At 37.5% G+C, this 21,482-nt stretch overlaps 1 protein-coding gene across 10 annotated transcripts in view; it reads left to right on the top strand.

Moving 5' to 3' along the window:
- Window positions 1–21,482, top strand: part of M1AP (meiosis 1 associated protein) — a 79,266-nt gene that overhangs the window by 33,804 nt on the left and 23,980 nt on the right. For all 10 annotated transcript variants that reach the window (XR_013349094.1, XR_013349092.1, XR_013349093.1 and 7 more), the window contains exon 5: window positions 20,889–21,062. Coding sequence is in view for 6 of the 10 variants with exons in the window: in XM_077843009.1 (XP_077699135.1) it covers window positions 20,889–21,062 (174 nt within the window). In the remaining 4 variants the exon portion in view is untranslated. The remainder of the gene's footprint in view (window positions 1–20,888; window positions 21,063–21,482) is intronic.

The raw sequence follows: 21,482 nt of genomic DNA, 5'->3' as shown, positions 1-21,482 counted from the left end.
GGTACTGGCACAAAAACAGACACATAGATCCGTGGAACAGAATCAAGAATCCAGAAGTGGACCCTCAACTTTATGGTCAACTAATATTCAACAAAGCAGGAAAGACTATCCACTGGAAAAAAAACAGTCTCTTCAATAAATGGTGCTGGGAAAATTGGACATCCACATGCAGAAGAATGAAACTGGACCATTCTCTTACACCATACACAAAGATGAACTCAAAATGGATGAAAGATCTAAATGTGAGATCAGATTCCATCAAAATCCTAGAGGAGAACAAAGGCAACACTCTTTTTGAACTTGGCCACAGCAACTTCTTGCAAGATACATCCACCAAGGCAAGAGAAATAAAATGACAGATTAACTTTAAATCACATTCATATCAGTTAAGTTTTTCTATAAATATTCAGACTGTATTGCCTATTATATATTTTCTTTTTTTTCTAAAGATATTATTTATTTATTCATGAGAGACACACAGAGAGAGAGAGGCAGAGGGAGAAGCAGGCTCCATGCAGGGAGCCCGATGCGGAACTCGATCCCAGGACTCGATCCCGGGACTCCAGGACCACTCCCCGAGCCAAAGGCGGCACTAAACCACTGAGCCACCCAGGGATCCCCCGTATTTTCTTTCAACTGCATGAATGGTACTTCCTTTCATATGTTCCCGTTTGTTCTAACTGGTGCGTTTTTCTTTATTTTAAAATTTAGCTGAAAGATCCAGTCTAGCTCTCTTTGTAGTAGCTTTTGTCTGGTCATTTTAACATTTTTTTTTATTATAAGTTGTACAAATTGAAACATTGCAGAAGTATAATATAGACAGTTCAAAATGACCCAAAATTCTGCCCTCCAGAGATAACCACCATCAGCAGCTAGGGCACTTTCTGCTGAATCATTTTCCTTAACTATACATGGACATGGACACACATGTAACATTATTATTGTTATCAGTACTTTCACAAAAGTGTAACTATAAAGTACTCACTGTTATGTCTACATTTTTATTTTTTTATTTAGCTAATTATCCTACTTAGCATATTCACACATAGAGATCTAATCTACTCCTTTTAACAGCTGTGAGGCATTTTACTGTATAAATTCATCACTATTTATTCAACCATCCAGTTGGATTTTTACATTTTACTGAAGAACTATGTGACCTTGAACAGCTTATTTAAACTTTTTATTCCATCATTTTTTCATTTACAAAATAGGAGTAATAAGAGGGTCATAGGGTTTTTATGAGAATTAAATACACCTTGCATGTAAAGCGCTTAGAACAGTGCCTAGCACGTGTGAGCAGTAAATAAATGTTACTTGTTGATAGTGATAGTAATAGAACCGTTTTATATATACCTTTTTACTGAGAACATTTCAAGTTCTAATAATTTTGTTATTGAAAAAGAAGATACGACCATAAAATAATTTTTTAATTTAAAACCATTCATAATCTTACCACCCAATTATACTGAGTTTTGCACATTGTTTCTCATTGTTTTGCACATTATGTTTAGGTTACATAGTTATAATTCATGTATGTGGTATTTTGTTTTCATGTAACATAATATTATAAAACTTTTCCCACAGTTTTTGTAGCCTTACTTTTCCATTATTTATCCATTTTTTTCCTCTTTTGCTCTTAAAAGAGGACTAGGGAGTTAGTCTATGAAATAGAGATATGAGGAGGTATAACTCCGACAGAGGAAGCTGGGAGCCTTCTTTACCTTTATATGCCCTCTTACATATATTATGCCAACTCTGCTCATTAGAGCAGATCACTAATGCTGAATCTTGATCATAAATTTAGGGTCTAGGCGAGCCTGCCAATTCTAGCAGCCAAAGTTAACCCCATAAAAGAGCCATTGATGGAGGGAATAATGCTAATAATGCTGTTGGCTTTACTCATTTGTAAGTAAGTTTTGAGCCTCAAGGAAAAGATACATGAAATAAAAGCCACAGTCTCTTAATCCACTCTAACTTTTGTTTATGGATCATAATAATAGCAACATTTATTAAACACTATCCAAATTCTTTCTTTCTGTTCTAGTTTCCACAGGGGCGCCTGGGTGGCTCAGTAGGTTAAGCATCTGACTCAATATCAATCAGCTCAGATCATGATCTCAGGTTTGTGAGATCAAGCCTGGGCTCAAGCACTGGACCTGGAGCCTGCTTGAGATTTTCTCTCTCCCTCCTGCCTCTCCCCCTTATCTAAAATAAACAAATAAATAAATAGATTTAAAAAAAGTAAGTGGTTTTCACATATTACCTTATTAATCCTCATGTATCTAGATGAAGAAACTAAGGCATAGTTCTTCATGCAAATTAACTTTCCCAAGGTTTCTCAGAGATAGAACAAGGATTCAAGTCTAAGCAGTTTGATTCCAGATTTCACATACTGAAATGCCCATTCTCTTTACTGCCTTTGTTGAAAAGGGCAATAGAAATAATCCACAATTCAAACATTGGTTCTTTGAAAAAACTGATAAATGGAGAATCCTCTGGTGAAACTACTGAAGGAAAAAGACACAAGAAACTATGTTAGGGTTGGGTAAAGGGATAACTGCAGACAGAACTATGAATTCAAACATTTAGAAAAAATGGACACATTCCTTAAAAGATATCAAATTTGACTCAAATAAAAAATCTAAATGTTTCCCATAATGTACCAATCTTAGGTGGCTTTTCAGCTGAGTTCTATCAAGCTTCCAAGGAAGAAATCAGTCCAATCTTATACAAACTCTTCCAGAAGTGGAAGGAGGGAGGGAGGGAGGGAGGGAGGGAAGGAAGGAAGGAAGGAAGGAAGGAAGGAAGGAAGGAAGGAAGGAAGGAAGGAAGGAAGGAAGGAAGGAAAAAACAAATGAATACTCCCCTCCAGAGTCTCAGAAGACACCATAGGAAAGTGATAAGACCAATCATAATTATATATCTAATTCAAATGACCAATAAAGAGCTGGTATCCAGAATAAACAAATTCTTTAAAAAATCCAATTTTGAAACGAGCAAAAGATCTGAATGGTTATTTCACAGAAGAGGAAATTTAGGGACAAATTAATATAAGAAAATTTATCACCCTCATTAGTAAGCAGGGAAATACAAATTGAAATAATGGTATACCATTTTATGCCCACTAGTTAGCAAAAAATTAAGACGTCTCACTGTAGTGTTGATAATAGCAGAGCATTAGAAACTCTTATACACTGATAGCATGTAAACTGATACACAACTTGTCATTTTGTTGTAAAGTAACATTCACAATATCCTATAATCCAGCAATTCCATTCCTAGGAGAATATCCCTGGAAAAACTTCTACAAATATGTACCTAGAAACACATTTTGAATGTGAATATTGACATTATTCAAAAAGCCAAAAAATTAGAAACCACTTAAATGTCCATTAAATGAAGCATGAATAAATAAGTTATATTCACAAAGTGGAATGTCATACAACTGTGAAAATGAATGAACCACAGCTACATACAATGTGGATGAATCTTCTCAATATTGAGAAAAAAGCAGATAACCAAAGATATAAAATATACCTCTTTATAAAGTTCAATCAAAATTAATAAGACATTTGTTTAAAATAATAAAACTACTTTTTTTTTTATAAATAGAATTTCTAATTTTTTTTTTAATTTTTATTTATTTATGATAGTCACAGAGAGAGAGAGGCAGAGACATAGGCAGAGGGAGAAGCAGGCTCCATGCACTGGGAGCCCGATGTGGGATTCGATCTTGGGTCTCCAAGATCACGCCCTGGGCCAAAGGCAGGCGCCAAACCGCTGCGCCACCCAGGGATCCCAATAAAACTACTTTTATGGGGCACCTGGGTGGCGTGGTGGTTGAACGTCTGCCCTTGGCTTGGGTCATGGTCCTGGGGTCCTGGGATGAAGTTCCGTATCAGACTCCTGCTGTTAACCTGCTTCTCCCTCTCCCCATGTCTCTGCCTCTCTCTGTGTGTCTCTCATGAATAAATGAATAAAATCTTTAAAAAATAAAATAATAAAACTACTTTTAAAAGGAAAGGAATGATAAAAAAAATTCAATGTGGCAGGGTTTCCCTGGAGATTAGGAAAAAGCATACAAATATCTTAGTAGTATTGTTAATGTTCTACATCTTAAGTTGAATAAAAGATTCATAAGTGTTTCTTTTGCTGTTATGCTTGTAGCTTACATATATGTTTACATGTGTTTGCATATAATAAAACTTTTATAATAGCTGTCTAAAGAATGGCTAAGTAATAAATATGCCAAAATTAAAATAGCTGGTATGATCAATGCACTTTGGCATCCAGAGGGCATCTGTCCAGATTGACAGCAGTGCACTCCTTGAGTATATAAGTCTTTCAGCCAATTACAAATCAACCTAATGATGCTGTCAGCCAGCCTGCACTTCTCAACCTTGTACACAAGGATATCAGGTTCCCTTTCTAAGTGCTCACAAACCATCTGCTTAGTATTTCCTCTAGACTTTCTAGGGATCAATGTCAGCTCTTTTGGAAAGGTATTTTATCTATATGTGTTCTCAGGAAACACCAAATGTTAACAACCCAAACATAGAAGGTACAGATTCATTGCTTCCTAAAGGAGTCCAGGAAAAAAGTAAAAACAAAAACAAAAAACCTGTCTAATGCTTCATGCTTTACTGCACTTGTCAAATTCCACATATTGATTGTTTTCTCTTTACAGTGTCTTGGAAAATAGACCAGAAAACACAGCTGTTCGTTGAGTTTATCTTTGATAACCACATTAAAGTCATTTCCCTGTGGTGTTAAGACTGAATTAGAACCACTATTGTATTTATTACCTAAAGAGTTTCAACACAGAGAGACATCTGCTTATTTCATTAATAGAAGCCATGGTCTCAGAAAATGTTTGTTCTTCCTTATTCTAAACTGAATTAAAGAAATTTTTTAAGCTCTCAACAGAAAATCTAAAGTTATTTGAAAATTGAGATTTTAAAAAATTTCCTCACCAACATTACAAAGGAATAATTTACATGCTATACATTTCACCCATTCAAAGTATAAATTCAATGAGTTTTGACAGTTGTATATGCCCACAAATCACCACCACAATCAAAATACAGAACATTTCTATTCATCTCTAAAAGATTTCCTTTGCCCCTTTACACTCCTTCCCCCCCTCATTCCCTAGCATATGCCACTGATGTGCCTTTTGATTAATTTACATTTTATATAAATGGAATCATACAGTACATACTTCTTTTGTGTCTGACTTGCTTCTTTTAGATTTTGAGATTAAACCATGTTGTTTACACCTGTAGTTTCTTATTATTGCTGATTGGTAATATATTGTATGAATATGCCACATTTTGTTTAACCATTCTCCTGTTAATGGATGTTTCCATTGTTTCCAGTTTTTGACTGTTGTGATGAAAACTGCTGCAAATATCCATAAACAAATTTTTGTATGACGTTTTTATTTTTCTTCTTACTGTGTTTATGGTTCATCTTTTTTCATCCGTTTGTTTCAAACTATTTGTGTCTTTATACTAAAGTGTATCTCTTATGACAGCATGTAATTGGGTCTTGCTTTTTATCCATTCTGCTAATCTCTGCCTTTTATTTGGAGTATATAGTCCATTAACATTTACCATAAGTATTGATATGGTTGGATTTAGGTATACCATTTTATTTTTTGTCTTCTCTGGTTTTTGTTTACCTTTTCCCTGCTTTCCCATGTTTTTAGATTATTGAATATTTTTAGCATTCTGTTTTAATTTATATTTTGTCATTTAGCTATATTTCCTTGCATTACTTTCTAGTGGCTTCTCTAGAGATTGTTACAGGTCCTTAATTTTTCACAGTCTACTCAGAGTCAGTATAGTACCACTTCATGTAAAACACAGAAGCCTCAAGATTACAAAATTTTAAGGCACCTAGCTGGCTTAATCAGTGGAACATAAGACTCTTGATCTTAGGATTGTGAGTTTGAGCCCTATGTTGGATGTAGAGGTCACTTAAAAAAATAAAATAAGGGCACCTGGGTGGTTCAGTAAGTTAAACATGTGCCTTTGGCTCGGGTCATGATCCCAGGGCCCTGGGATCGAGTCCTGCATTGGGCTCCCTGCCTAGCTAGGAATCAGCTTCTCCCTCTACCCTCCTCCCTGCTTGTGATCTCTCTCTCTCATGCCCATGCTCTCTCTCTCAAATAAATAAATAAAATCTTTTTTAAAAATTAAAATAAAACAAGATTATAATATTTTACATAAAATATAGAAACCTTGTAGAGATTAAAAGATATTTTTAAACTTTTCTGCAACCTGATTAGAATATAGTACCATTTCATGTAAAATATAGAAACTTTGCAGCCATGTAGGTCCATTTATCCCCTTCATACACACACACACACACACACACACACACACACTGTCTTTTATGTTGAGTTTCCATGTGTATTACATCTACAGTATAAATTACACATGACAATATTATAAATTTTGCTTTAAACAATTAAGTGTATTTTAAAGAAACTAAGAGAAAAATAGTCTTTTCATTTCCAGTGCTCTTCATTCATTCCTGAAGATCCAAGTTTCCTTTGGATATTATGTCCTTCAGCTCAAAGAATTTTTGTATTTCTTGTAGCTAGTTCTGATGGTGACAAATTCTCTTAATTGTTATTTATCTGAAAATGCATATTTCACCTTCATTCTTGAAGAGTGTGTTTCTTATATATAAAATTTTAGGTTGACAGAATTTTCTTTTCTTTCAGCATGGTAAAAATGTTTTTCCACTATCTTTTGCACTTCCATGGTTTCTGGTTAAAAATCACAGTTCTTGAATCATTTTCTCCTATATGTAAAGGGTCATTTGGCAACTTTTATGAATTTTGCTTTTATGTTTGTTTTTCAGCAGCTTTACAATGATGTGACTAGGCACAGATTTCTTACTTAGGTTTCACTGAGCTTCTTGGATTTATAACCATTCTGTACCCAATTTCAATGTGTGGGGCATTTTCCCACAACAAGCAATTCTCCTACACCAGCTGGATGTCCTAAAACTTAACTCAATTCTGGCACTATCCAGAGATAGCATCAGATCCACAAATTAAGGGCTCAGTCCCACAGAAAAATCTCACACATGTTCACATGCACCCAAGAACACACCAGATACCAATCACAAGTCCCTATGTCAAATATGCTTCTGACTGATCAGCTATAGATCAGAAGTTCCAATGACCATCTCCTTGGATTTGATAAATTTGTTAGGCTTACAGAACTCAGAGAAACATTTTATTTACTAGGTTACCATTTTATTATAGAAGGATAGAATTCAGGAACAGCCCAATAAAAGAAATGAATAGGACACAGTGTGTGAACAGAGGATCAGAGCTTTCATGCCCTCTCCCAGCATGCCAATCTCCCCAAATCTTTATGTGTTCATCAACTCAGAAGCTCTCTGAACCACATCTTTTTAGGGGTTTTATGGGGAATTCATTACATAGGCTCAATTTATTAAATCATTGGCCATTAACTATTTTATTTTATTTAAATTCAATTAACATATGTATTATTGGTTTCAGGGGTGGAGGTCAGTGATTCATCAGTCGTATATAGTAACGCAGTGCTCATTACATCACGTGCCTTCCTTAATGTCCATCACCCAGTTACCCCATCTCCCAACTCCTCCCCTCTAGTGACCCTCAGTTTGTTTCCCATGATTAAGAGTCTCTTATGGTTTGTCTCCCTCTCTGATTTCATCTTGTTTTATTTTTCCTTCCCTTCCCCTATGTTCATCTGTTTTGTTTCTTAAATTACACATATGAGTAAGATCGTATGATAATTGTCTTTCTCTAATTGATTTATTTCACTTATCATAATATCCTCTAGTTCCATCCACATTATTGCAAATGGCAAGATTTATTTTTTTTGATGGCTAAGTAGTATTCCATTGTACCACATCTTCTCTCTCCATTCATTTATCGATGTACATCTGGTCTCTTTCCATAGTTTGGCTATTGTGGACATTGCTTCTATAAACATTGGGGTACAGATGCCCCTTCAGATCACTACATTTGTATCTTTGGGGTAAATACCCAGTAGTGCAATTGCTGGGTCATAGAGTAACGTCATTTTCAATATTTTTTAGGAATCTCCACAGTTTTCCAGAGTGGCTACACCAGGTTACATTTCCACCAACAATGTAAGAGGGTTCCCCTTTCTCCACATCCCTGATGCCAACTGATATCAGGGGCATTTTTTCATGTGTCTGTTGGCCATTTGTATGTCTTCTTTAGAGAAATGTCTGTTCATGTCTTCTGCCCATTCTTGTTTGGATTATTTGTTCTTTGAGTGTTGAGTTGGTAAGTTCTTTATAGATTTTGGAAACTAGCCCTTTATCTGACAAGACATTTGCAAATATCTTCTCCCATTCTGCTGGTTGTCTTTTGCTTTTGTTGACTGTTTCCTTTGCTGTGCAAAAGCTTTTTACTTGATGAAGTCCTAATAGTTCATTTTTGCCTGTTTCCCTTGCTTTTGGAGATGTGTTTAGCAAGAAGTTGCTGGGGCCAAGGTAGAGGTTGCTGCCTGTGTTCTCTAGGATTTTGATAGATTCCTCCCGTCTCACGTTTAGGTCTTTCATCCATTTTGAGTATTTTTTGTGTGGTGTGAGGAAATGGTCCAGTTTCATTTCTGCATGTGGCTGTCCAATTGCCATTGGCAATTGATTCAACTTCTGGGTGGTTCCTTTCTCCTCCCCAGAGGCCACAGTGTAAACTGAAGGTTGATTGACTCCTCTGGCAACTGACTCTATCCTTAGGTACTTTCCAAAAGTTGCCTCATTAACATGACAAAAGATAACCTTTATTGCTCTTATCACTTAGGAAATTCCAAAGGTTTTATGAGCTCTGCCAGAAACAGGACAAAGACCAAATATTTATTTCTTCTTATAAGCCACAATATCACAATCTATAAATTTATATACTTGCTTCAATTTGGGAAATTTCCTGCCATCATCTCCTCCAATAATTTTTCCATCTCATTCCCTTCTGTCTCTTTTTCTGGGACTCCAAATTATCCTGCATGTTAAACCTTTTAAAATTGTTTTACAGTTTTCTAAGTTTCTGTGGTTGGTTTTATTTTGTTCAAACTTTTTTCTTTCTCTTTTGTAGATTAAATTATCCCCATTGACCTATTTTTAAGTTCATTGCCTCTCATCTCTCATCTCCATTCTATTAAGCCCATGCAGTGAATTTTCTTGTTCAGATACTGTATTTCTCAGTTCTAAAATTTCCACATTATTCTTTTTTAATATTTTCTATTTCCCTGATATTTCTTTTCATTCATTATGAACCTATTTTCTACTCCTCATTGAGCATAATTATAGTTTATGTATATAATTATATAATTATGCTGCTTTAAAATCTTTGTCTGGTAAGTCTGATGCCTTTACCATCTTGGGTGTTTGCATCTGTTGATTGTATTTTCTTTTGAGACTGGATCACATTTTCTGACTGTATGCCAAAAACACTTGGATTGTATTTTGTGAATGTTGTTATAGGGACTCTGGATTCTACTCTATTACCCTGAAAAGTGTTTTGGTAGACAGCTAACTTTTTAGATGCAAACTGCAACATGTCATGGCCTGCAGTAGTCAGGGACTCAGATCTCAGTTGCATTCTTTAAGCCTAAACTATGAGCTACTTTCAATTTGTCTCATACATGACTAGTGCAAGGGTCAGCAAGGTGCCTGCATTGAGTTTTAAACATATAATTTAGGTTTCTCAGTCTCCCTCCTTTCTTGAATTTCTTCCTCACTTTCTGGAGGCTGTCTTTGCCCCTGGCTCCTTCCCCTGGTAAGGCCAGTGAAAGATGAAAGCCTTTCTATTGAATCAAGTTCACACTGTTACAACTGAGGCCACCATCAGGGGAACTCATTCTTTACTGATCACTTACTCCCATGTTTCAGTTCCTCTCTGAAATCTACCTTTGTTCAGTCTCCACAGCCCTGAAGTAGCTGTTTTATTTTTTTTACATATATTATCTCAAGTTTATAGATATTATTTATAAGAAAATTAAAACCCAACCAGACTGGAAGTCCCCCTTCACTGTTGATCAGTTTGATTCTTTCTTTTTACTTCCTTTTCTATATTATATTCACTTCAGTAAGCTCAAGTGCCTTATCATTTCTGTCTTTACGAGACTATGACTTAAAATTCTTTGATTAAATCCCAACTCTTCTTTCTTCCTCCTTTCTCCTTTTCATCCCCTAACACTTACAGATACACATATCCCTGCTTTACTTGGCAAATGATCTGTGTTACTCCCACCAACCTTGGATAATCTGGGTACTTTCCCATCTGAAATCAACCCCATGATATACCTAACCACTGGAACACTAGTTAGCACAATACAGGGACTGATTTGGGACAGAAATAGACACAAGTACAGATATAAATTTAGGATAAAGGTAGCCTCTCAAATTACAAAGGCAAAGATGGACTTGTTCCAAAAGTGGTGCTGGGGCAACTGGTTACCATCTAGAAAGTATTCCAAGTGGACCAGGGACCTAAATGTAAAGAATAATATTTTAAAGAGTAGTAAAAGAAAATGTTGGTGAATTTCTTTATAGTCTTAGGATAGGGAAAGTTCTCTACCTGTGATTCAAAATCCACATGCAGTAATTTATTTAACTACATAAAATAAAAATATAGCAAAATAAAAATATGGCATGACAAAAGACACCATAAATAAAATCAAAAGACAACTAAAAAACTATGAGAAAGTATTTGCAATTTATATCTTAGGGGCAGTGGGGATGTGGAGAGGAAGGGCTAATATCTCTAATATAAAAAGGACACTTAAAAACTTCAGGGAAGGACACCTGGATGGCTCAGTCAGTTAAAGGTCTGCCTTCGGCTCAGGTCATGATCCCAGCGTCCTGGGATTGAGCCCTGCATCAGGCTCCCTGCTCAGTGGAGAGCCGCCTTCTTCCTCTCCTTCTGCCCCTTGCCCTCACACCCCCACCTCGTGCTCACTCTCTCTCTCTCTCTCCCTCTCTTGCTTTCTCAAGATATCTCAAATAAATAAATAAAATCTCTTAAATAAATAAATAATAATAAAAATTAAAAGGGGAGAAAGACCAAAAACCCTACAGAAAAAATGGACAAAAGACATGAATGGATAATTCAAAAGATATTTTTAATGGCCTTTAAACATATGAAAATAGGCTCAACCTCACTCATAATTAGAAAAATGAAAATTAAGACCACACCAACATACTATTTCTCACCTATTAGATTTGCAAAAGTTAAAAAGTATGAGAACACAATCTGTTGGTGAGGCTACTCATCCATCCATTGCTGGTAGAATGCACAGTGACACAACGCTTTTGGAGGGATATTTGGCAATATTTAACAAAATAACGTGTACATTTATTTTTTGTTTTGTTTTTGTTGATTTACTTATTGAACATTTATTTTTCTATTTTAGTTTTTTTTTTTTTAAGTTTTTATTTAAATTCCAGGACAGTGGAATATTAGTTTCAGGTGTACAATTTAATGATTCATCACTTCCATACAACACCTGGTGCTCATCACAAGTGCCCTCCTCAATACCCATCACCTATTTAACTCATCCCTCCTCACTTCCCCTCTGTAACTATCAGTTTGTTCTCTATAGTTAAGAGTCTGTTTCTTGGTTTGCCCTCCTCTCTCTCTTTTTTTGCCCCATGCTCATTTATTTTGTTTCTTAAATTCCTCATGTGAAAAAAAAAAAATTCCTCATGTGAGTGAAATCATATGGCATTTGTCTTTCTCTGATTTATTTCACTTAGCATAATACTCTCTAGCTCCATCCAATGGCAAATGGCAAGGTTTCATTCTTTTTTATGGCTGAGTGATATTCCATTATATATACATAATCTTCTTTATCCATTCATCAGTTGGACACTTGGGCTATTTCCATAGTTTGGCTATTGTGGACATTGCTGCTATAAATATTGGGGTGAGTGTATCCCTTTGAATTAGTATTTTTGTATTTTTTGGTAATATTTAGTAGTGCAGTTGCTGAATCATAAAGCAGTTCTTTTTGGCTTTTTAAGGAACCTCCATACTGTTTTCCAGAATGGCTGCACCAGTTTGCGTTCCTGCCAACAGTGCACAAGGATTCCCTTTCCCCACATTCTTGCCAATACCTGTTGTTTCCCATGTTGTTGATTTTAGCCATTCTGACAGGTGTGAGGTGATCTCTCATTGTAGTTTTGATTTGCATTTTCCTGATGATCACTGATGTTGAGAATCTTTTCATGTGTCTATTGACCATCTGTATGTCTTCTTTAGAAAAATGTTGATTCATAGCTTCTACTAACTTTTTAATTATTCAATTTGGGGGCTTATGTATTTTCTCACCACTCCCACTTCTAGAAATCCAATACCTTGAAGGTATACCTCCAACAATACAAAAATGCATACACATATACAGGATCACAAAGATGTCATATGGTCTGTCTAGACATATTTTAGGACTTTCTTGGGGTTTTTTTCCCTGGGTTTCCATGTCATTTTAATACTTTTCTTTTGGGAAGCCTGGGTGGTTCAGCGGTTTAGCACTGCCTTTGGCCTGGGGCGTGATCCCGGAGACCCAAGATTGAGTCCTGCATCGGGTTCCCTGCTTGGGGCCTGCTTCTCCCTCTGCCTGTATCTGCCTCTCTTTGTCTCTCTCTCTTTCATGAATAAATAAATAAAAATAAAATATTTTTAAAAATAAAAATAAAATTTTTCTTTCTTTTACCTAGCTCCCCAGATACTCTTTCTTGTTTCCTCCTACTTGCAGTGCCTATGAAAACACTCTATCCCAGTCAGCTTTTCAGATTTGCATTGCAATTTACATTACATGCTTTTTTGTTTATAGAATATGTAAATATGTTTGTGCAGAAGAGGACTCTTTAAAAACTTCTAAGTCTAGTGTTTTCCAAGTCAAACTATGCTTTAGACTTTGGTATATCTCAATTAGTAGCGACCAACCTCTTTTGCATGTGAGTTGCATTTTTTTCCAGTAAAATTAAAATAGAGCTATTAAGGCCATAGATAAAATATGTTTTCTTACAAGTTGGGTCCTATACTTTCCTGAAGAAAAAAATGTCACACACACACACACACGAAAAATAAAAAGAAATGGCACTGAATTTTCATAACTAAAACGTTTACATGTAGAGGCAGCTTTCTAATCTTTCATCCCTTATAGTTGCATGATGCTTTAAAGGCTACAGAGTGCTTTCAGGTGTCATCAATTTTATATTCAAATGAGCCCTATGCCTAGGTATTACTACCATTCCCACTTTATAGATGGGGAAATTGAACTTAGAGTGATGAAGAGATTAGTCTAATTCACAAAGTGAGCAGCAGGCTGGCCAGAATTCGTTTATTCGGTGCAGTGCAGCATTTACTGAGCTCCTGTTGTATGCCAGACACTGTGCTAGTGCTGGGTGTACAGAGCTGGATAAGGTGCTACATCTGGTGCCCTTAGGCATACACACACCCTTCACTAACCAAGACTCTCCTTTCCTGCATCTCTGGGATCCCTTCTCAGATAGGGCTGGGCAAAGCAGGACAAGTTATGCAACTCAAAACAGGATTGGGGGGCAGCCTGGGTGGCTCAGTGGTTTAGCACCACCTTCAACCCAGGGCCTGATCCTGGAGACCCAGGATCGAGTCCCACATCGGGCTTCCTACATGGAGCCTACTTCTCCCTTTGGCTGTCTCTCTCTCTCTCTCTCTCTCTCTCTGTATGTGTGTCTCTATGAATAAATAATAAATAAAATCTTTAAAAAAAAAAAAAAAAAAACAGGATTGGCTAGCAGGGAATACTGTCAGCTCCTTGTCACTCAGGGTTGTTCCCATGGCTCCAGAAGTGTAGGGATGCATTGCAGCTTCTGCCCATGGAGCAGTCTCTACCAGTAATCACAGACTTCTGCTCCTTTAGAAATACATAGGCTTAAGAAAAAGAGATTCTAAAATCTCCCAAAGTAATTGCTTTGCAAACATTTTCTTTTAATTCATCTGCTTACTTTGAAATTAGGGTGGTATCTGTGTCAGAACTGGGGGAGGGAGCATAGTTCGTGAGTTTGTCACTAACAATGTAAAGCCTTCATTATAAATCATTTTACAGTGATTTTATTCTTTAGTTAACAGTTGAGCCTTTTTTTTAGCCCACCTCAAGCTCTATCAGCTTGACCATCTACCATAGAACTCTCCGGTAGCCAGCTAGGGGTGGGAAAGAGGCATGTCTTCTCCATACTTCTCCATCCTTTCGTCTTCTTCTACCACCACTCACTACCACCACAGAACGGAAAACATGTGGGGGATGGCTGAGTAGAGACATGTGGGCATTCCATGCAAGCTAATAATTTTGTACCTTAAAATAAATATTTTTAAAATATTCATTTAACAATTGTTTAGGATCCAAAAGCTGCAAAGAGAAAGGAATGCTAGCACTGTTCTGCCCCAGCCTTTCTCACTTCCTAAGCAAAACCTATGCCTTGCAATAATGAAACCCATCCTTCTTAGAAGCAGCTGTAGTCACTACCTGTTGTTACCTGAGCATGCTCCTTTGGGGTTCTCATCCTTCACCCTGTCAGCCAGTCCTTACTTTCTCTCCTATTCTTTTTTACCCTTCTTATTATTCCTCTAGTAGCAGGGATAGCAAGACCCACTCCACTTTCATGATTTGCTCCTTCACTTATTTCTTTTTTAAAAATTTTTTTAAGATTTTATTTGTTTATTCATGAGGGGGGGGGGAGAAGCAGGCTCCATGCAAGGAGCCCAATGTGGAACTCAGTCCTGGTCTCCAAGGTCACCCCCTGAGCCAAAGACAGACAGATACCCAAATCCTGAGCTACCCAGGCATCCCACTCCTTCACTTATTTCAATTATCACCTTCTTAGAGAATACTTACCTGACCCCTAAACTAAAAATTCTCTCTTCCTCTCTCTCTCTGTCTCACATACACACACACCATACCCTTATCATGCTTTATTTTTCTTAATAGTCATATGTAATTTTTTTCTGTTTTGATTGTTTGTATATTGTGTGTTTATTGTTTGTTCTCACACTAGAATGTAAGCCACAAAGCAGAGAATTTGTCTTATTCATTGTTGACAAAATCAGTGCCTGGGTCATAGAAGGCACTAAATAAATAATTATTTGAATGACAAATAAAATGAATGAAAGGATGAATGAATGAATGAATGAATGAATGACATCACTACTCTTCCTGAGAAGAGTTCTGGGAAATAAATTCTCTCTATTCTCATTAGAGTTCTAGTGATGTTTTGCCTCTCTTGAAGATTAGAACCCTAGGAAGATGGTCACGACTTGGTCAGTCTTGCACTCACTTCTCTAAGAGAGTCTGCACCACCATAATCATCACTGCCCTGCTACCTCCTTTCAAGGCTCTTCTCCTTTTTCCTAGGGTCCAAGCCTTAGTGAGGCACATGAGCTCAGAAGGACAAGCCAGGCTGCAGGCTGCCCCCAACATTGTGAGCTATTGGGGATTATCCTCAAGTCATCACTGATTTGAAGACAGTAGTTAGATGACTCTGCACAGTTGTTCCTGAGCAAACTTTGTCCACTCTGATTACTTATCCTAGTTATTAACATCCTGTACTCCTGTATTCAGAAGCTGGACAACACTGATTGCAAACTGGCCCAGGGAGACTAAGATAATTAGCCTCCCTGGGCTAATTATAACTGTGATTCCATAGTTTTTGCAGTGGCTCTTGGCCTTTTTGGAATCACAGCATTCTAGAGATTCTGATAAAAGCTAAGGGCCAGTCCCCCCTCCTCTACTCTATTAGAAAATACACGTACAGATGGAATTGTATACAATTTCAAGAGGTTACCAGGACCCCTAGAGCCCATCTTGCTCGAGGACAGGCCATATGAGGGCCATTTGGAAAGGAACAGGCCTGGCCTATAGGTCAGGGCCTTTGTAGGACTGGGGAGGATCTACAGGACTGAGCTAGAGCATCATTTTCCTAGATCTCTAGTTTAGATAGTCTATGTCTTAGTGTTACATTCTCCTATATTAAACACATTTCCATTTTGTAACCTTGTTTTAGGGTTGAATTCTGAGAAGGACTGCTTTAGGCATTACTTTGTTTTCAATCTTTTGGCTCTCTTAGTTTTTCCTATTACTGTGGCTCATCCAGAAGAGCTCAGTAAAACATGTCTCTACTTGTGGCCACAGGAGGGCAGGGCAAGTCTAAACACTGAATGCAAATGCCGGCTTTAGCTTGGCTGCAGAGAACCAGTCCTTCCTTGCCCTCACCACCCAAACACTAAGAGCCACACTCACTCCGGTAACCTTCCTATTTCATATGGTCAGTGGCACCTATCTTATTCTGTGCCCAGTGCCCTGCTTGCCAGTCAAGGTAGGAGCTGCTCTTCAACATCTGAGAAGTGACAAATATCTTCCCCATTCCCCAAGTTTGGCATATTTTGTTATATTTGTGAGGAACTCAGTTCTATACCTTAGTGTTCTTACATATGTTTGTGGTAGGGAGAAAGCAGTTGCCAAGAGAAGTGATGAGGAGGAAATGTTAAGAAAAGGAAAGCACATTCTTATCCTATAAGAGTAAATCATTTTGTTGATGAGAGAAAAGGAAGAAAATGCCATTTGTTGGACCTACACATGCCATTCATAAATAATCATCTCACTTCTTATGCCTCACTACAACTATGAAATAGGTTGTACTATCCCCACTCTGTCCAGAGTCACATAACCAGTAACTTTCAAGTTGTGATTCAAACCCTGCTCTATTACATATCACTGCTTTTCATAAACTCACGGAAAGAGAAGAAAATCCTTCTGAAGAAACAGATTAGCAAGTGTAGTTAGTATTGCCCATATGAAGCCCACAGATACCCAAGAGGTGCTGATTAAACCCAAATAATGGAGGATATAATTAAGCATAACTTCCGGGACAGAGTCAGTTTGGAGTTGAGTTTGGGGGGAGGAGTAAGCCATGGATTGACAGAGTAATAAAAGCACTAAGGAAGGAAGGAAGGAAGTCATGTGGCAAGGAGACTAATTTAGTTGAAGCAGAAGAGTTACAGGAAAAAGTAATGAGAGCTGAGGAGGGGGAGCAATTGTTGAACTCAACAGGCATTTGCTAAGCTTCAACTCTAAGCTAGCTACTGAGCTAGGGGATTTGAATGGGCATATAGGATCTCAACAGGCAGGGTTGTGGAAGAACCGTATGAGCCATTACAGAAGGGAAGAGTGGGGTGTTTAAGGAATAATGACTAGAACCAACTGAACAGGATGAGTGAGGGGAATAAAGAAAATGACCAAGGAAGGCAGTATGTGCTCTTTAGTAAAGGAACTGATGAAACCATGTTTTAAAAAAATTAACTGGTAATAGTACCTAAGAAGTACTAGAAGGGGGCAGCTGGGTGGCTCAGTGGTTGAGCATCTGCCTTTGGTTCAGGTCATGATCCTGAGTTCCTGGGATCAAGTCCCATATCAGGCTCCCCACAAGGAGCCTGCTTCTCCCTCTGCCTGTGTCTCTGCCTCTCTCTGTGTGTCTTTCATGAATAAATAAATAAAATCTTAAAAAAAAAAAGTACTAGAGGAGGAATGGAGTTGATAGGACAGCATGATCCAAGCATAAGGAAAGGAATGCCTGAACCAGTGACAGAGAAAAATGAATTAAAAAGTTCTCTCTCTAGTGTGTTCTGGTTTCCACTTTAGTCTTCAGTTTGGACAATGTGACTGTCCCTGAGAAGCTGCTGACTTCCTTCTGAGCTTGCAAAACTGTGGACTCAAATCTGAAGCACTGAGTTTCTATGGAAATTACACGAAAATTTTTGCAAAGGAAAAAGCTCTGTGGCTCTCCCAAGAAACTGTAGATTAAGAAGTTGGAAAAAATTTCAGGAACATTGATGGGGTTTCTACAGGGAAGGCTGGCATTTTCCTTCATAAAGGCATGTTTCAGGCATGGTTCTTCAGCTTTGCAGGATCAGAAAGTTTATTTTCTCAGTAGCATCTCAGAGATAGACTCACCCTACCAAGCTCAAGACCACAGTATAAGCTGGAATGTCTTAGACGAGAACCATAACTACCATAATACCAAGAACAGCAGAGACTTGACAAACACATCCTGCCTTCAGGACATGCCATTAAGCCAGCATGCCCTCTCCTCTGAGCTACACTTGGATGAGTGCAGCCTCCGCATTCTCCTGTTGCTCCCCTTATCTGTGCTCCATTTCTGGCCAACCCACTTCCCTGCTAATGGACACATTCATTTTTTGTATAAAGCCAGTCCCATCCATAGGCTATAGCCAAATCTTGCTCTGGTCAGTAAGCCATTCCCTTTTCTTTTTTTTTTTTTTTTTTCCATTCCCTTTTCTTAAGATAACTGTTTTTCAGTGACCTTACCACTCTGTGTTGATATTGTAGTTTAACTATCTGAGGAAAGTCCTATTTTTCTATTTCCAAGGTTTTAGTAGGTGATCACTTTGCTGTGATCTCCTTATACTGCCATGGTAGGAGTTTCTAATCTACCCTTTCCCTGGGGAAAAGAAAAGAAACACTTAGTTCTCTTCTGCAAAAGTCTGTTGTTTGAACTCTAAACCATATTATCCTCTCCACTTCCAGAGATCCTTCACTCAATTCCATTTCTTTCATTCTGTATCTGCCTTCTTATGCTTTAAGGATGATTTTGCCTCACTGAAGTTCTCTGGATTCAGTTCTTTCCTTACTTGTTACTCAAACTGAAGTCCAGGCCTCAGTCTCAGAAAAATTAAATTACTTCTTCTTTTGCCTGTGACAAAACAAAATTCACATTATTAAAAAGATACTTTCTCTTTGCTCATGAAGACATTTCTTGGGCAGTGACTTTATATTTATCAGTACTTAAAGCATAATGTGGCAGATGACAGTTTGAGGAGGAATGATTGGGTCAATAGTGTAGCTTTATAAACTCCTTAAAGGAAAAGAATATCATATAATCTTTGTACCTTCTGCAATATTTCATTTTTTATATAGTACATAATAAAATTGCTGCTTGATGGAATGAATGAAATACTTTGCTAACGAATCCTCAGTATGTTCATGGAAGATGTCAGAGTTTTAATCATACTGGCCAAAGAGAAATGCGTTTAGAGCCTCTTTTCATCCACAGAATAAGTCATTAAATATGACATGAAGTCATCTGAGTCTCACCACACCTCTCCTGTGTGGGTACCAACACGCTGGACTGAAGCCCTTTGTTCCCTGTGGAGAGACTGCCACCTCTGCTGCCTTGTCCTCAGGAATGTCGTTCTAGAAATAAACCAGCCTTCTCCCTGGGGTCTATGAGTCATACACAGAAGTTAATTCATCAATTTTCTTAGGCTCTTTGTAAAAGTATTTCAGAGAGTCCCTCATGGTAAGGCAAAAAAAAAAAAAAAAAAAATCAGGTTCCTCTTCGGTTTCTTTCCAGCCCTTGGCTCATTTCCTCTCTCTGGGCTTCCTCTACTACCTTATATTTGGCTTTTACTGATAACCTTTACCTGCAGACCCAGACCGCAGTTCCTGAGCAAGTGTTGCCTAAAGTAGGAAGTAGACCAGCAAAACCTCATCCCCTCCACATACCCAGTTCCATTCACTCAGATTTGGAAACAAATCACAGACTATTCCTGTCTTCCTGGCTGCTAATCACACTTGTGAGTTATAGCATGCCAATGACAAATTTGTAGACTCTGTGTCCAAGGTAAAGCCCAGGGATGGACCATTTTTTTCTTTTACTTTTTTAAAAAATTTGTTTTTTATAGCAGAAGTAATAATTGAATACACTTTTACTGTGAAACAAGAACTGAAGAAGCAGCGCCTGGATGGCTCAGTCGGTTAAGCATTTGCCTTTGGCTTGGGTCACAGTCTTGGGGTCCTGGGATCAAGCCCGCATTGGGCTCCATGCTCAGCTTCTCCCTCTCCCTCTGCTGTTCCCCTTGCTTGTGCTCTCTCACTCTCTCAAATAAATGAATAAAGTCTTTAAAAATAAATAAGAGCTGAAGAAGCTAAAGCTCCCCCTTGTTAACAAAATATTTAACTTGCATTGCTGTATTATTTTTTGGCTACTTTTGTATTCCAGAGTGTTTTTTAAATACAATAAAATTCAAACAAAAGAAGTATGAATAATAAAAAAGAAACATATTTCAGAAGTCTGTCCTGTTTCCACTCCTGCCCACCATTAACAGTTTGATGGTAGCCTTCCAGACCTTTGTAAAAGGCATTTACATACATATATATGTACTTAGGCCAAGGGTTTCATTTTTATATATTTTATTTTTATGTAAATGGTTCATAATATACATCTGTTCTACAGCTTTCTTTTTTTAAAAAAATATTTTATTTATTTATTCATGAGAGACACAGAGAGAGAGGTAGAGACACAGGCAGAGGGAGGAGAAGCAGGCTCCATGCAGGGAGCCCAATGCGGGACTCAATCCCGGGAATCCAGGATCAGGCCCTGAGCCAAAGGCAGACACTCAACCCCTGAGCCACCCAGGCTTCCCTACAATTTTCTTTATTCATTATTCATTTACTGTCTCTTAACTTTCCCTGCCAGTATGTTTTTTATTTTGTTTGTTAACAGCTTTGTAATTCTCCAAAGGTTGAGTGTGCTATAATTTATTTAAACATTCTCCTATTGATGGATATTTGAATTGCTTCCTGTTTGAGGTTTTGATTATTTGTTATTACAATAATGCTGTACTGAACATCTTTGCATATGTGTCCATGTGTACTATCTAAGAATGCCTCTAAGCGAGTTATCTAAGGATAGAATTGATAGGTCAAAAGATAGATGCATTTAAATGTTTACATTTTTCAAGGTGTACAATTAAAGAATTAAAAATTTTACCAACTAATTCCTTTCTTCTGCAGAGAGTTCTATCCTGGGAACTGACATTGACCTTCAGACTATAGACAATGATGTTGTCAGCATGGAGATTTTCTTTAAAGCCTGGCTACATTACAGTGGAACGGACCAAGAACATATCCATCTTCTTCTTCCTTCACGGTGTTTCAGCAACATTTCCAGAGCCAAAGATGATTCAAGTACACACCCTCAAAAGACACATTATATAGGCTATGATTATCCTAGTCTCAGATTAAGACTCTAGATTTGTAAGTCATCAGAATACACTGTAGTTGAGGTTTAGGGACTGGAGGAGGCTGTGCAGTATAAGCACAAGGAGTAAGAAAAGAATTTCTAAAAAGTAACCACAGTAAGGAACTGAACCTAATTAAGCCCAGACTGCAAGGGCCAGTTAGTTTGGGAGCAAAGACTTAGATACCTCAATAATTGGGGAGCACCTAAACTAAAGAAGAGCACAGTGAATCATATGTTTTACTCGTTTTTCATTTTGAATTGTAGTGGATATTGTTGACATAATAACTTGAGGAATGCTGATATTTAAACAATATCAAGAGGGCCTGTGAGAAAGTAAAGAACCAAAATTAAATGAGGACTTCTGG

Source organism: Canis aureus, chromosome 12 (assembly GCF_053574225.1).
Source record: "Canis aureus isolate CA01 chromosome 12, VMU_Caureus_v.1.0, whole genome shotgun sequence".
Classification (NCBI taxonomy): Eukaryota; Metazoa; Chordata; class Mammalia; order Carnivora; family Canidae; genus Canis; species Canis aureus.
Note: the sequence above shows the minus strand (reverse complement) of the source record. Positions and strands in the feature narration are given on the sequence as shown.